The 15,525-nt window shown below is 45.4% G+C and overlaps 1 protein-coding gene across 1 annotated transcript; it reads right to left on the reverse strand.

Annotated features, from left to right (window-relative positions):
- Positions 1 to 5,200: 5,200 nt before the first annotated feature.
- Positions 5,201 to 5,511, reverse strand: LOC128561255 (cystatin-A-like). Its single transcript, XM_053555205.1, has one exon. The coding sequence runs from the start codon at positions 5,495 to 5,497 to the stop codon at positions 5,201 to 5,203; it is 297 nt and encodes a 98-aa protein (XP_053411180.1). The 5' UTR covers positions 5,498 to 5,511.
- Between the last annotated feature and the right edge of the window lie 10,014 nt (positions 5,512 to 15,525).

Genomic DNA, 15,525 nt, shown 5'->3' on the forward strand with positions numbered 1-15,525 from the left:
CTTGACAACTCCCTTTTTCACTGCATCAGGTTTTCCTTTAGCTCGGTCTGCAGCAATATCCTTTTCGTATTTTTCCTTCAGCTTTGCAGCCTTCTTTTCATCAGGCTGCGTGTCCTCCGCAGCAGTGTTACTCCACATCTCCCCCAGCTTCTTTGCAACATCACCAATGGATTGCCCGGAATGTTCTCCTTTGATTTTTGGGCGATATTCAGAACAGAACAAGAGAAAGGCCGAAGGAGGCCTCTTGGGTGCACTGGGATCCTTGAACTTCTTTCTTGTTTCCCCTCTAGGAGGGATCTAGGTTTTCATTTCTCTTTCATAACGGGCCTTGTCCGCCTTTGCCATATTTTCCTTTCTCTTTAGCAGACATGGTCTTCCCTCTCTCTGAGCACTTCTTAGAAAACTCTGAGAAGTTGACTGAAGCGTCTGGGTACTTCTTCTTGTGCTCCTCCCGACAAGTTTGCACAAAGAATGCCTATGATGACATTTTGCCTCTCGGCTTCTTAGGATCTCCTTTGCCCATGTTTAGTTATTTTTCCTCAGGGAGGCAAGAGTCGCCCAGTGCCCGTCCGGCTCTCACTTGCCCCTGCGCTGTCTCTATGGAGGTTAATGTACTGCAATGCTGTGAGAGGGGGAGCCAGATGCAGCCTCCTCCTCCTTTTTTTTTTAAGAGAAAAGGGGTCTAGCTCTTCCTCCATGCTGGAGTGTGGTGACATGATCAAAGCTTACTGTAGCCTTGATCTCCTGGGTTCAAGAGATCCTCAGCCTCTCAATTATCTGGGATTAGAGTTGCTGAGATGAGAGGTATGAGCTACCAACCATATCCAGCTCTCTGGCAACATTCTTTTTATTTATTTATTTTTATTTATTATTTTTTTTTGTAGAGACAGAGTTGCACTTTACTGCCCTCGGTAGAGTGCCGTGGCATCACACAGCTCACAGCAACCTCCAACTCCTGAGCTTATGCGATTCTCTTGCTTCAGCCTCCCGAGCAGCTGGGACTACAGGTGCCCCCCACAACGCCCGGCTATTTTTTGGTTGCAGTTTGGCCGGGGCCGGGTTTGAACCTGCCACCCTCGGTATATGGGGCCGGCGCCTTACTGACTGAGCCACAGGCGCTGCCCCATTCTTTTTATTTATTTATTTATTTTTATTTTTTTTGTGGTTTTTGGCCAGGGCTGGGTTTGAACCCACCACCTCTGGCATATGGGACCAGCGCCCTACCCCTTTGAGCCACAGGCGCTGCCCTCTTTTTATTTATTGATGTATTTATTTTTTGAGACAGAGTCTCACTATGCGGCCCCTGGTAGAGTGCTGTGGCATGACAGCTCACAGCAACCTCAAACTCTTGGGCTCAAGTGATTCTCTTGCCTCAGCTTCCTAAGTAGCTGGGAGCACAGCCACCAGCTACAACGCCCTGCCATTTTTTGGTCATAGTTATTATTGTTGCTTAGCAGGCCCGGGCCATGCTTGAACCCGCCACCTTCCGTGTATGTGGCTGGCGCTCTACTCACTGAACTATGGGTGATGAGCCACTGGGAATGTTCTTTTTTAGGGGGAGGGGGGAGGAACATTCTTGAACACGCATTTTTATGGCCTTTTTTGAATGTGTCTTCAGAAGAAACTTTAGGAAGTGCAGTTGATGGGCTTTGGGGAGATGATTCCTTCTGATGGGAAAAATCCGGGATGTATTTCACCCACAAACAAAAGTCATGTGCCCAGAGGATTGCCACCATATTACCTCTGCCACATTGAGTATTTTGCATTGACCACCAGACCCTCAGAGAAAATTAGGTTCACCTGAATTCTCATACACTGGGTTTGCAAAGCAGGCCAGGCTCCTAAATATCTCAGGGGGCCTAAGATATTCATAGACCCTGCTACTGTGTGGTCCTTTTAAAACCTAAATTGGGGGGCAGCGCCTGTGGCCCCATATACCAGAGGTGGCAAGTTCAAACCCAGCCCCGACCAAAAACTGCAAAAAAAAAAAAAAAAAAAAAAGACCTCAATTGGGTAATGTCATTCTTCTGCTCCAAAACTATCAATAAAAGGGGGGGAAAGTGCAGACAAAATAAACAAATTCTGCAATGGCTAGCTTCTGACTCACAGTAGAAGCCAAAGTCCTTACAAAGGCCTGCAAAATCCCACATGATCTAGTCCCTGCTTACTTTTTGGGTCCCCTCTCCTACTTTCTCTGCCTCAGTTACTCTGCTCCAGCCACTCTGGCCTCCTGGTGGAACTTCCAGCTCATCCAACCTTACTCACCTTGGAACTTCACATTGCTGCTCCCTCTGCCTTTCCCAGAGAACTGTGCTATTCCATCCTCACTCCGTCTCATCTCTGTTCCACTGACATTCCTTCAGGGAAAACTTCTCTAAACACCTATATAAACTAGCATTCCACGACTTTCTAGCCATAAGCTATTTTTTTTTGCTTTTATTAAATCATAACTGTGTACATTGATGCATTTATGGGGTTCAGTGTACTGATTTGATATACAATGTGAAATTCTTACATTGAACTGATTAACACATCCATCACAATTATACTCTTTTCTTAATAGTTTTGAAATGTATATTGCATCATGCACATTAGGTGAGGTCCCCCCAAATACCCTCCCTCCTCCCACCTCCTCTGCCCCTCCCCTCTCTCTCCTCTTCCCTTCTACTTTCTGGACTATAGTTATGCTTTACCATTTGTATGAATGTGTATATGATTATATATTGATTTCATAGTAATATTAAGTACATTTTTCCCCATTCTTTCTTTCTTTATTATTATTATTTATTTTTTATTATTTTTTTGTTTGTTTTTGTAGAGACAGAGTCTCACTTTACTGCCTTCAGTAAAGTGCCATGATGTCACAGGACTCACAGCAACCTCTAGCTCTTGGGCTTCAGTGATTCTCCTGCCTCAGCCTCCCGAGCAGCTGGGACTACAGGTGCCCGCCACAACGCCTGGCTATTTTTTGGTTGCAGTTCAGCCGGGGCTGGGTTTGAACCCGCCACCCTCGGTATATGGGGCCGGCGCCCTACTCACTGAGCCACAGGCACCACCTTATTTTTTATTTTTTTGAGACAGAGTCTCATTATGTCATTCCCGGTAGAGTGCTATGGCATCACAGCTCACAGCAACCTCAAACTCTTGGGCTTAAGCGATTCTCCTGCCTCAGCCTCTCAAGTAGCTGGGACTACAGGTGTCTGCCACAATGCCCAGCTATTTTTTTTTCCGGCTGTAGTTGTTGTTGTTTGGCAGGCCAGTGTATGTGGCTTGTGCCCTAGCCACTGAGCTACAGGTGCTGAGCCTTTTCCCCCCATTCTTTCTTTCTTTATTTTATTTACTTTTTTTTGGTAGAGACAGAGTCTCACTTTATTGTCTTCAGTAGAGTACTGTGGAGTCACAGCTCACAGCAACCTTCAACTCCTGGGCTTAGGTGATTCTCTCACCTCAGCCTTCCAAGTAGCTGGGACTGTAGGCGCCCACCACAACGCCCAGCTATTTTTTTTGTTGTTGTTGCAGTTTGGCCAGGGCCGAGTTTGAACCTGCCACCCTTGGTATATGGTGCCGGCGCTCTACCTACTGAGCCACAGGCGCCACCCATTTTTTCCCTATTCTTGAGATACTTTAATAAGAAGAATATGTTCCAGCTCCATCTTAAAAGATGTGAAGTCTCCATCTTTTTATGGCTGCAAAGCATTGCACGGTGTACATGTACTACAATTTGTCAATACATTCATGGGTTGATGGGCACTTGGGCTATTTCCATGCCTTGGCAATTATGAATTGGGCCATAATAAACATTCTGGTGCAAAAGTCTTTGAAGTAAAATGGGTCATCTGGGTCATTTGATCATCTGGGTATATACCTAGTAGAGGAATTGCAGGATCGAATGGTAGGTCTACATTTAGTTCCTTGAGTATTCTCCAAACTTCTTTCCAAAAAAGTCGTATTAGCTTGCATTCCCACCAGCAGTGTAGAAGCGTTCCCTTCTCTCCACATCCATGCCACATATATATATATTTTTAATTTTTTTGAAACAGGATCTCACTGTTGTCCAGGCTAGAGGATAGTGGTATGATCATAGCTCACTGCAGCCTAGAATTTCTGGGCTCCAGCAGTCCTCCTGGCTCAGCCTCCCAAGAGGCTGGCTGGGAATACAGGGATATACCACCATGCCCAGCTAAGATTTAAAAAACTTTTGGTGGCTGGGTGTAGCAGCTCACAGCTGTAATCCTAGGGCTCTGGGAGGCCAGAGCAGGAAGATCAGTTGAGTTCAGGAGTTTGAGATCAGCCTGAGCAAGCGTGAGACTCCATCTCACAAATAGACAAATAAGCCAGGCATTATGGTGGGCACCTATATAGTCCCAGCTACTTGGGAGGATGAGGCAGGAGGATCACTTGAGCCCAGGACTTTGAGTTCTATGAGCTATGATGCCATCACCACTGCATGCTAGCCTGGACGACAGAGCAAGACTTTGTCTCAAAAAATTTTTAGTTTTGAAAAAAAAAAAATTTTAGTTTTGTAGACACAGGGTCTCACTCTGTTGCTCAGGCTGATCTGGAACTCCTGGCTTCAAGCAATCCTCCTGCCTCAGCCCCCAAAATGCTAGGATTACAGGCATGAACTACTGTGCACTCAGACAATACCCTATTTTGTCCCCATCACAGTTACCAACAACTAACATGTTTTTCTTCTTTATTTTCTGTCTCCTTCTCTACATTTTATTTATTTATTTATTTTTGTAGAGACAGAGTCTCACTTTACTGCCCTCGGTAGAGTGCCGTGGCGTCACAGGACTCACAGCAACCTCCAGCTCTTGGGCTTATGCGATTCTCTTGCCTCAGCCTCCCAAGCAGCTGGGACTACAGGCGCCCGCCACAACACCCGGCTATTTCTACATTTTGTTTTATTTTATTTTATTTTATTTTTGAGAAAGAAAAGGTCATTTTTATTTAATACAATAATGAGAAATAGGGTGGCGCCTGTGGCCCAAGGAGTAGGGCACCTGTCCCATATGCCGGAGGTGGCGGGTTCAAACCTAGCCCCGGCCAAAAACCAAAAAAAAAAAAAAAAAGAGAAATAATTCAAGAAATAAGGTATTTGAAAAGAAATTCTTCTTTATTGATGAGCATATTTTACTAACAAGGATCATTTCTCCGTAGCCAGTGAAAGGAACCAAATCACCTTGGGAACATGCTGCTAAAAGCCGGTCAGCTCATCTTCCTTGCATTTGTCAGTCTGGTAACCAGAAAGCTTCAACTCCTGATTTTGATAAGGAAGACTTTGGAATACTTTCATGTGAATATAACGATTTTCGCCTACTCGTATCTTAACGTAGTAATTTATTCCAGCAACTACTTGAGTTTTATACTCTTCAGCTTCAAATTCTTCATAATTCTCATTTGTTTTTTCTTCAAGCTGTGGTTTAATCTTGTTAGCAATCTCCTGGATTTCTGGAGTGGCACGTTTGGCCTCAGTTAAACCTCCAGGTATCATTTTGGCTGGTTATTTCTTTGTTGGGTGAGTTGCTGGAAGAGAAGTGATCAGGTACATGTGGAGTCGAGTCTTTAAAAAGCTCCACCTCGGGCGGCGCCTGTGGCTCAGTGAGCAGGGCGCCGGCCCCATATGCCAAGGGTGGCGGGTTCAAACCCAGCCCCGGCCAAACTGCAACAAAAATATAGCTGGGCGTTGTGGCGGGCGCCTGTAGTCCCAGCTACTCGGGAGGCTGAGGCAGGAGAACCGCCTAAGCCCAGGAGTTGGAGGTTGCTGTGAGCTGTGTGACGCCACGGCGCTCTACCGAGGGCAATAAAGTGAAACTCTGTCTCTACAAAAAAAAAAAAAAAAAAAAGCTCCGCTTCTCCTTCTCTAAATTTTAATCTCTCAGAGAAAAATACCTTTGTCCTTTTTGTTCACTATCACATTGCTAAAACAGACTCTGATATATAGTAGGTGATCAATATATACAGTAGAACTTTTTTTTTTATTTTTTATTTTTTTGTAGAGACAGAGTCTCACTTTATGGCCCTCGGTAGAGTGCCGTGGCCTCACACAGCTCACAGCAACCTCCAACTCCTGGGCTTCAGGGATTCTCTTGCCTCAGCGTCCCGAGCAGCTGGGACTACAGGCGCCCGCCACAATGCCCGGCTATTTTTTTTTGGTTGCAGTTTGGCCGGGCCGGGTTTGAACCAGCCACCCTTGGTATATGGGGCTGGCGCCTTACCGACTGAGCCACAGGCACCGCCCTACAGTAGAACTTCTATAAGTTGACCACCCAGTGGATTGTAACAAACTGGTCAGCATAAGGAACTAGGCCTACTCTACTGATACGTACATATGGTGCATGTGTAATCCATGAAAATTAGGCAATTGGAAGTGGTCAATGTAGGGTGGTGGTCAACTATGGACATTCTGCTGTATTTGTTATTCATGGATAAATAAATGAATGAGTAGCTTTCACTGACACACTTAACAGGCTGTAAACAAATCCAAAGTCAGGGCATGGGCAAGAGTGGGGTGGAGCCAAATGGGCAGAGGAACTGAAGAGACAGTTCAAGTAAAGGAAAACACAAATGATCTTTCTTTCCTTTCTTTCTTTCTTTTCTTTCTTTCTTTCTTTCTTTTTTCTTTTCTTCTTTCTTTCTCTTTCTCTATCTCTCTCTCTTTTCCTTCCTTCCTTCCTCCCTCCCACTCTCTCTCTCTTTCTTCTTTTTGAGACAGGGTCTCTATCTGTCACTCTGGGTAGAGTGCTGCAGCTCAGAACAACCACCTCAAACTTTTGGGGTTTAAGTGATCCTCTTCCCTCAGCCTCCAGAGTACCTGGGACTATAGGCATGTGCCACCATGCCCAGCTAGTTTTTCTATTTTTAGTAGAGACAGGGTCTCACTCTTGCTCAGGTTAGTCTTGAACTCCTGAGCTCAGCCATTCCACCTTCCTTGGCCTCCTGGAGTGCTAGGATTATAGGCGCTAGCCACTGGGCCTGGTAGAAAACACAAATGAGCTCACGCCTGTAATCCTAACTTTGAGAGGCCAAGGCAGATGGATTGCCTGAGCTCACAGGTTCAAGACCAGCCTGAACCAGAGCGAGACTCTGTCTCTAAAAATAGCCAGGCGTTGTGGCAGGCACCTGTAGTCCCAGCTACTTGGGAGGCTGAGGCAAGAGAATTGCTTGAGCCCAAGAGTTTGAGGTTGCTGTGAGCTATGACGCCATGGCATTCTACCAAAGTGAGACTGTGTCTAAAAAAGAAAGAAAGAAAGAAAGAAAACACAAATGATTTCTAATTGTATGTCAAGATGTTCAACTTCCCTCATAATAAAAATGCAAATTAAAACGTCTATGAGTCACCATTTTTCACCTATTAGATCGCCAAACATCAAAAAACTTGTTACTTCTCAGTGTTAGCAGGGATGTGGGAAACAGGTCCTCTCACACATTTTTGGTGAGAGTAAAAACTGGTGAAAGGTTTATGGAGGACAGTTTGACAGCATCTACTTCATATTCTTTGGCCCTTGCAATTCCCTGTCTAGAAATTTATCCCGTAAACTCTTTTGCTCAAGTACAAAGATGTGCTTACTCACTGCAGTACTCCTTGTTCTAGTAAAAGACTGGAGAGAATGTAAATGTCTACTGGTGAAGGCTGGTTATTACTGTGTAGTATTACAAAGGAATACTATGCAGAAGTTAAAAAGAAAGTAGATCTTTATGTGTTAAAAACCAATAGACCCGGGTGGCGCCTGTGGCTCAGTGAGTAGGGCACCGGCCCCATATGCCGAGGGTGGCGGGTTCAGGCCCAGCCCCGGCCAAACTGCAACAAAAAAATAGCCGGGCGTTGTGGCGGGCGCCTGTAGTCCCAGCTGCTCGGGAGGCTGAAGCAAGAGAATCGCGTAAGCCCAAGAGTTGGAGGTTGCTGTGAGCCGTGTGACGCCACGGCACTCTACCTGAGGGTGGTACAGTGAGACTCTGTCTCTACAAAAAAAAAAAAAAACAACCAACAGACCCTAAGAGATAGTTCCTTGAAAAAAACTACTACACAGAACAGTGTGTATTATATGGTAACATTTGTTTAAAAGACGAAAAAAGGGCAAGGTGTCATGGCTCGCATCTGTAATCCCAGTGACTCAAAAGCTGAAGTGAAAGGATTGCTTGAGCCCATGAGTTCAAGGTTGTAATGAGTTATGATTGCACCACTAAACTCCAGCCTGGGTGACAGAGCAAGACTCTGTCTCTTAACTTAAAAAAAAAAAAAAAAGTCTCAGAGCTTAAAAAAAAGCCCACAAAAAATCCCCCAAAAAGCACCAAAGATAAAGGTCTGTCAATGAGACACAGGAGCCTACTGAAAACTGGAACAATTTAAGCATACCAAATAACCTAACGTATAAGATAAATATCCATGAGTCCATACTAATATAAATACACAGTACATGATTGAATAATAAATAAATGGGGGAGAAGAGACAAATCTCCTATGTGGAAGAATTCTAGACAATCTATGTAGAACCTTCAAAGCGGGACATAATTTTTCACTTTGGGCTATGTATAGTGACATCCTTCCAAAGGAAATAATATGGAAAGAGGGGCCCAAAAGAGTAACTTTGCAGTGGACTCTGAAAAGCACTACCTCAGCCATGTGACATGAAGTGATAAAAATGGCCCTTCACCCTCAATGAATCCCCAACAATAAAAAAAAAAAGAGTATGTTTCAGCTCCATCCATGTAAACATGAAAAAAAAAATGGCCCTTCATCTTTGCTTCCCCCCTCAAACCCAAGATTCTAGTCCAAACTTTGAGAAAAACAACATAAACATCCCAATTAAGGCATAATCTACATAAATGGTACCCCTCGAAACTGCCAATATCATCAAAAACAGGCCAGGCACAGTGGCTCACGGATATTTATCTTCGCACTCTGGGAGGCCAAGGCAGGTGAATTGCCTGAGCTCATAGGTTCCAGACCAGCCTGAGCCAGAGTGAGACCTCGTCTCTAAAAATAGCCAGGCGTTGTGGTAGGCGCCTGTAGTCCCAGCTACTCAGGAGGTTAAGGCAAGAGGATCGCTTGAGTCCCAGAGTTTGAGGTTTCTGTGAGCTATGACATCAGAGCACTCTATTGGGGGTGACAATGTGAGACTCTGTCTCAAAAAAAAAAAAAAAAATACGGGTGGAGCCTGTGGCTCAGTGAGTAGGGCGCCGGCCCCATATACCGGGGGTGGCAGGTTTAAATCGCAGCCCCAGCTGAATTGCAACCAAAAAATAGCCGGGCGTTGTGGCGGGCGCCTGTAGTCCCAGCTGCTCGGGAGGCTGAGACAGGAGAATCGCGGAAGCCCAAGAGCTAAAGGTTGCTGTGAGTCCTGTGATGTCATGGCACTCTACCGAAGGGAGTAAAATGAGACTCTGTCTCTACAAAAAAAAAAAAAAAAAAAAAAAAATTAAGGGCGTAGCCTGTGGCTCAGTTGGTAAGGCGCCGGCCCCATATACCGAGGGTGGCGGGTTCAAACCTGGCCCCGGCTGAACTGCAACCAAAAAAAAAATAGCTGGGCGTTGTGGTGGGCGCCTGTAGTCCCAGCTACTTGGGAGGCTGAGGCAAGAGAATCGCTTAAGCCCAGGAGTTGGAGGTTGCTGTGAGCTGTGTGATGCCACGGCACTCTACCGAGGGCCATAAAGTGAGACTCTGTCTCTAAAAAAAAAAAAAAAAAAAAAAAATTAAAAACAAACAAGCAAACATATATATCAAAACAAAGAAAAGTCTAGAAAACTACCACATCCAAGAGATGATGATTAAATATAATGTGTTGTACAGCGCCTGTGGCAGTGAGTAGGACACCGGCCCCATATACCAAGGGTGGTGGGTTCAAACCCGGCCCTAGCTAAACTGCAACAACAACAACAACAAAATAGCCGGGCGTTGTGGCAGGCACCTGTAGTCCCAGCTACTTGGGAGACTGAGGCAAGAGAATCGCCTACGCCCAAGAGCTGGAGGTTGCTGTGAGCTGTGATGCCATGGCACTCTACCAAGGGTGGTAAAGTGAAACTCTGTCTCTAAAAAAAAAAATAATAAATAAAATAAAAATAAAAAGTATATATAATCTGTTATCCTTGTGGGATCCTGGAATAGACAATGGACATAAGGTAAAAACTAAAGAAATTGGAACAAAATATGGACTATAGTTAATATTATCATTTTTGGTTTTCTTAGAGACAGGGTCTTGTTCTGTTATCCAGGATAGAATGCAGTGGCCTAATCACAGTTCACTGTTACCTTGAACTTTGGGCTCAAGTGATCCTCCTGCCTCAGCCTCCTGAGTAGCTAGGACTACAGGTGCCATCACGCCCTGCTAATTTCTTTTTTTTTTTGAGACAGAGTCTCAAGCTGTGGCCCTGGGTAGAGTGTTGTGGTGTCACAGTTCACAGTAACCTCAAACTCTTAGGCTTAAGTGATTCTTTTTTTTTTTTTTTTTGTAGAGACAGTCTCACTCTACTGCCTTCGGTAGAGTGCCATGATGTCACAGGACTCACAGCAACCTCTAGCTCCTTGGGCTTCCATGATTCTCCTGTCTCAGCCTCCCGAGCAGCTGGGACTACAGGCGCCCACCACAATGCCCGGCCATTTTTTTGGTTGCAGTTCAGCCGGGGCTGGGTTTGAACCCACCACCCTCGGTATATGGGGCCGTTGCCCTACTCACTGAGCCACAGCTGCCACCAGGCTTAAGTGATTCTCTTGCCTCACCCTCCCAAGTAGCTGGGATTACAGGTGCCCCCCACAAAGCCCGGCTACACGCCCTGTTAATTTTTAAGTTTTTGTAAACATGAGATCTGCTATGTTACCCAGTCTGGTCTCTAACTCCTGGCCTCAAGTGATCTTTCTGCCTCAGCATTCCAAAGGGAGGTATTAGCCACAGGGCTCTATTGTACTGATTAATTATAACAAAGGTACTATACTAATGTGAGGTGTTAATAATAGAGGAAACTGGGGCCGCACCTGTGGCTCAGTGAGTAGGGCGCCGGCTCCATATGCCGAGGGTGGCGGGTTCAAACCCAGCCCTGGCCAAACTGCAACAACAACAACAACAAAAATAGCCGGGCGTTGTGGCGGGCGCCTGTAGTCCCAGCTGCTCAGGAGGCTGAGGCAAGAGAATCGCGTAAGCCCAAGAGTTAGAGGTTGCTGTGAGCTGTGTGACGCCACGGCACTCTACCCGAGGGCGGTACAGTGAGACTCTGTCTCTACAAAAATAATAATAATAATAAATAAATAAATAGAGGAAACTGGGTGCAGGGTATATGGGGACTGTCTATATTATCTTTGTGATTTTTCTGTAAATGTAAAACTGTTCTGAAAGATGAATAATTAAGCGTCCCTTTTTTCTCTTCTCACCGTGGCCTCCCAGAGTGGTGTAATTACAGGTGTGAGACACTGCACTCAGCCTATTTCTAATCTGTAAGCTACAACCAGCACTTTCATTTATTGAATGATCATCGTGTACTAATTTCTGTGCTAAGCATCCTTTACATGCATTAGCTTGTTCAACCATCACAATGAACCTGGGCCTGGGATTACCATTTCCCTTATTTGCCTACTTGGAGAAAGGTTGCCTATAGGCCATAGAGCTGGTAAACAAAGGAGGTCAAACTCAAGCCTTGATCCATCTGATGTGAAAGACTTTTTTTTTTTGAGACAGAGTCTCACTTGGTCACCCTTGGTAGAGTGCCATGGCATCTTAGCTCATAGCAGCCTCAAACTCTTTTTTTTTTTTTTTTTGTAGAGACAGAGTCTCACTGTACCACCCTCGGTAGAGTGCCCTGGCGTCACACGGCTCACAGCAACCTCCAACTCTTGGGCTTACGCGATTCTCTTGCCTCAGCCTCCCGAGCAGCTGGGACTACAGGCACCCGCCACAATGACCGGCTATTTTTTGTTGCAGTTTGGCCGGGGCTGGGTTTGAACCCGCCACCCTCGGCACATGGGGCCGGCGCCCTACTCGCTGAGTCACAGGCGCTGCCCAGCAGCCTCAAACTCTTGGGTTCAAGTGATCCTCTTGCCTCAGCCTTCCAAATAGGTGGGACTACAGGTGCCCACCACAATGCCCAGCTATTTTTTTTTGTAGAGACAGAGTCTCATTTTACCCCCTTCAGTAGAGTGCCATGCTGTCACAGGGATCACAGCAACCTCTAGCTCTTGGGCTTCCGCGATTCTCCTTCCTCAGCCTCCCCAGCAGCTGGGACTACAGGCGCCCGCCACAACGCCCGGCTATTTTTTGGTTGCAGTTCAGCCGGGGCTGGGTTTGAACCCACTACCCTCGGTATATGGGACCGGCGCCCTACTCACTGAGCCACAAGTGCCACCCAGCTATTTTTTTTTTGAGACGGGGTCTTACTCTGGCTTAAGCTGGTCTCAAACATATGAGCTCAGGCAATCCACCTGCCTCAGCTTCCCAAGTCCTGGTACTACAGGTGTGAGCCACCGTGTCCAGCCAAGACTCTTAATCCGTGTTCTTCACTGACTCAAGTTCCTCCTTCCTCCTATGTTCTTGTATGTGCTGCCAACCTCGAAGGTTGTTTTGAAATATGTGCTTCCCACACAAACTGCATGTAAGTCAGCATTCTCCTTAATCGAGACTCTCAGAATCTATTTCTTAGAGTTGATCAGAAGGACATCACCATAAATCTTAAATTCAGCTGATTAAAAAAAGGCATCACCAGTAACGACAGCAATCATTCTTTGAGCACATTCTCTGTGTCAACCACTGTATGGTTATTATATTAGTTTACTGAATTCATACAGTAATGCTAGGAAAAGCTGTTAAAATTTCATCTTAAACCCTCATATATTCCTGGTAGGAATGTAAAATGGTGCAGACAGTTTGGAAACCAGTTTGGCAGCTCCCTGTAATGTTAAAAACAGAGCTACTGGGCAGGGTACAGTGGCTCACACCAATAATCCTAGCACTTTGGGAGGCTGAGGTGGGAGGACTGCTTGAGGCTAGTGGGTGGAAACCAGCCTGAGCAAGAGTGACACCTCATCATTCTAAGGCCATAGAGAAAAAAAGAGTGACACCCTGCTCTACAGAAAATAGAAAAATTAGCTGGGTATGGTGGCACACACCTGTAGTCCCAGCTATTTGGGAGGCTGAGGCAGGAGGATCACTTCAGCATGAGATTGCAGTGAGCTACGATTGTGTCATTGCACTCTAGTCTGACAATGGAGTGAGACCCTGTCTCAAAAAAAAGTAAGAGTTACCATTGGCTCAGCACCTGTAGCACAGTAGTTATGGTGCCGGCCACATGCACCGAGGGTGGCAGGTTCGAACCTGACCCAGGCCAGCTAAACAACAATCATGACAACTGCAAAAAAAAAAAAAAAATAGTTGGGTGTTGTGGTGGGCACCTGTAGTCCCAGCTACTTGTGAGGCTGAGGCAAGAGAATTGCTTAAGCCCAAGAGTTTGAGGTTGTTGTGAGCTGTGATGCCACAGCACTCTGCTGAGGGAGACATAGTGAGACTCTGTCTCAAAAAAAAAAGGGTGGCGCCTGTGGCTCAGTTGGTAAGGCGCCGGCCCCATATACCGAGGGTGACGGGTTCAGGCCCAGCCCCGGCTGAACTGCAACCAAAAAATAGCCAGGCGTTGTGGCAGGCGCCTGTAGTCCCAGCTACTCGGGAGGCTGAGGCAAGAGAATCGCTTAAGCCCAGGAGTTGGCGGTTGCTTGAGCTGAGTGATGCCATGGCACTCTACCGAGGGCCATAAAGTGAGACTCTGTCTCTACAAAAAAAAAAAAAAAAAAAAGAAAGAAAGAAAAAGAATTACCGGGGCAGCGTCTGTGGCTCAAAGTAGGGTGCTGGCACCATATACTGGAGGTGGTGGGTTCAAACCTGGCGCAGCCAAAAACAAAAACAAACAAAGAAGAAAGAGTTACCATATGACCCAGCAATTCTACCCCTAGATATATACCCAAGAAAATTGGAAACGTGTTCATACAAAAAAATGTACTAGAATGTTCATAGCATCATTATTCATAACAGTCAAAAAACATTTGTATTTTCAATCAAAAAAAAATTTTTTTTTGAGACAGAGTCTCACTATGTAGAGTGCCATGATGTCACAGCTCATGGCAATCTCCAACTCTTAGGCCCAAGCTATTCCCTTGCCTCAGCCTCCCAACTAGCTGGGACTACAGGCATCCACCACAATACCCAGCTATTTTTTGGTTGTAGTTGTCATTGTTGTCTGGCAGGCCTGGGCTGGATTCGAACCCACCAGCTCTGGTGTACGTGGCTGGTGCCCTAGCCGCTGAGCTACAGATGCCGAGCCTCCAAAATTATTTTAAAAAGTGGAAACAACCCAAATGTCCATCAGTTGAAGAATGGATAAGCAGAATATGGTAAATCCATGCCATGGACTATTATTTGGCAATAAAAAGGAGACAAGTTACAATGTGGATGCACTTTGAAACCGTGATGCTAAGTAAACTAGGCCAGTTACAAGAGTAGGTGAATAATATATGTGAATTATATTGCAATAAAGTTTTTCTTTTTTTTTTTTTTTGTGGTTTTTGGCCGGTGCTAGGTTTGAACCCACCACCTCTGGCATATGGGACCGGCGCCCTACTCCTTGAGCCACAGGTGCCACCAGTAAAGTTTTTCTTTTTTGAGATAGAATTTCACTACGTCGTCCTTGGTAGAGTGCCATGGAGTCACAACTCACAGCAACCTCAAACTCTTGGGCTTAAGCGATTCTCTTGCCTCAGCCTCCCAAGCAGGTGGAACTATAGGCACACACGAGAATGCCTCAGCTATTTGAGACGAGGTCTTGCTCTGGCTCAGGCTGGTCTCGAACCCATGCGCTCAGGCAATCCACCTGCCTCAGCCCCCCAGAGTGCTAGGATTACAGGTGTGAGCCACCACGCCCAGCCCTTGTGTCACATTTTGATAATTCTCACAATATTTCAGACTTTTTCAGTATTATTCTCTGTTAAGGTGATCTGTGAGCAGTGATCTTTGATGTTACTAATGTTTGGGGGCACCATAAATCATGCTCATGTAAGATATGGCAAACGTAAGTCAAAACTGTGCTCTGACTGCTCCGACTGTTCCCATATCTCTCTCCCTCAGGTTTCTCTCTTCCCTAAGATATGATATTGAAATTAGGCCAATCGATACCTTTCAATGGCTGAACTTAAGTGTTCATAGTTGTCTTATTTGAAGAAACTGCCAGTCACCCCAACCTTCAGCAACCACCACCCTGATCATTTAGCAGCCATCAACATCAAGGCAAGAGCCTCCACCAGCAAAAAGATCACGACTCGCTAAAGGTTCAGATGATCATTAGCATTTTTTAGCAATAAAATTATTTTTTAATTAAGGTACATTTTCTTTTAGACAATGCTATTGCACACTTTAATAGACTACAGTATACTGTAAATATAACTTTTATATGCATTTGGAAATCAAAAAAATGTGTGACTTGCTTTCATTATTTGCTTTATTGTGGGGGTCTGTAATAGAAAAATAACTGGAAGTATTTATCCCAACAATTAACAGC

The sequence above is a fragment of the Nycticebus coucang genome, chromosome 12, assembly GCF_027406575.1.
Source record: "Nycticebus coucang isolate mNycCou1 chromosome 12, mNycCou1.pri, whole genome shotgun sequence".
Taxonomy (NCBI): Eukaryota; Metazoa; Chordata; class Mammalia; order Primates; family Lorisidae; genus Nycticebus; species Nycticebus coucang.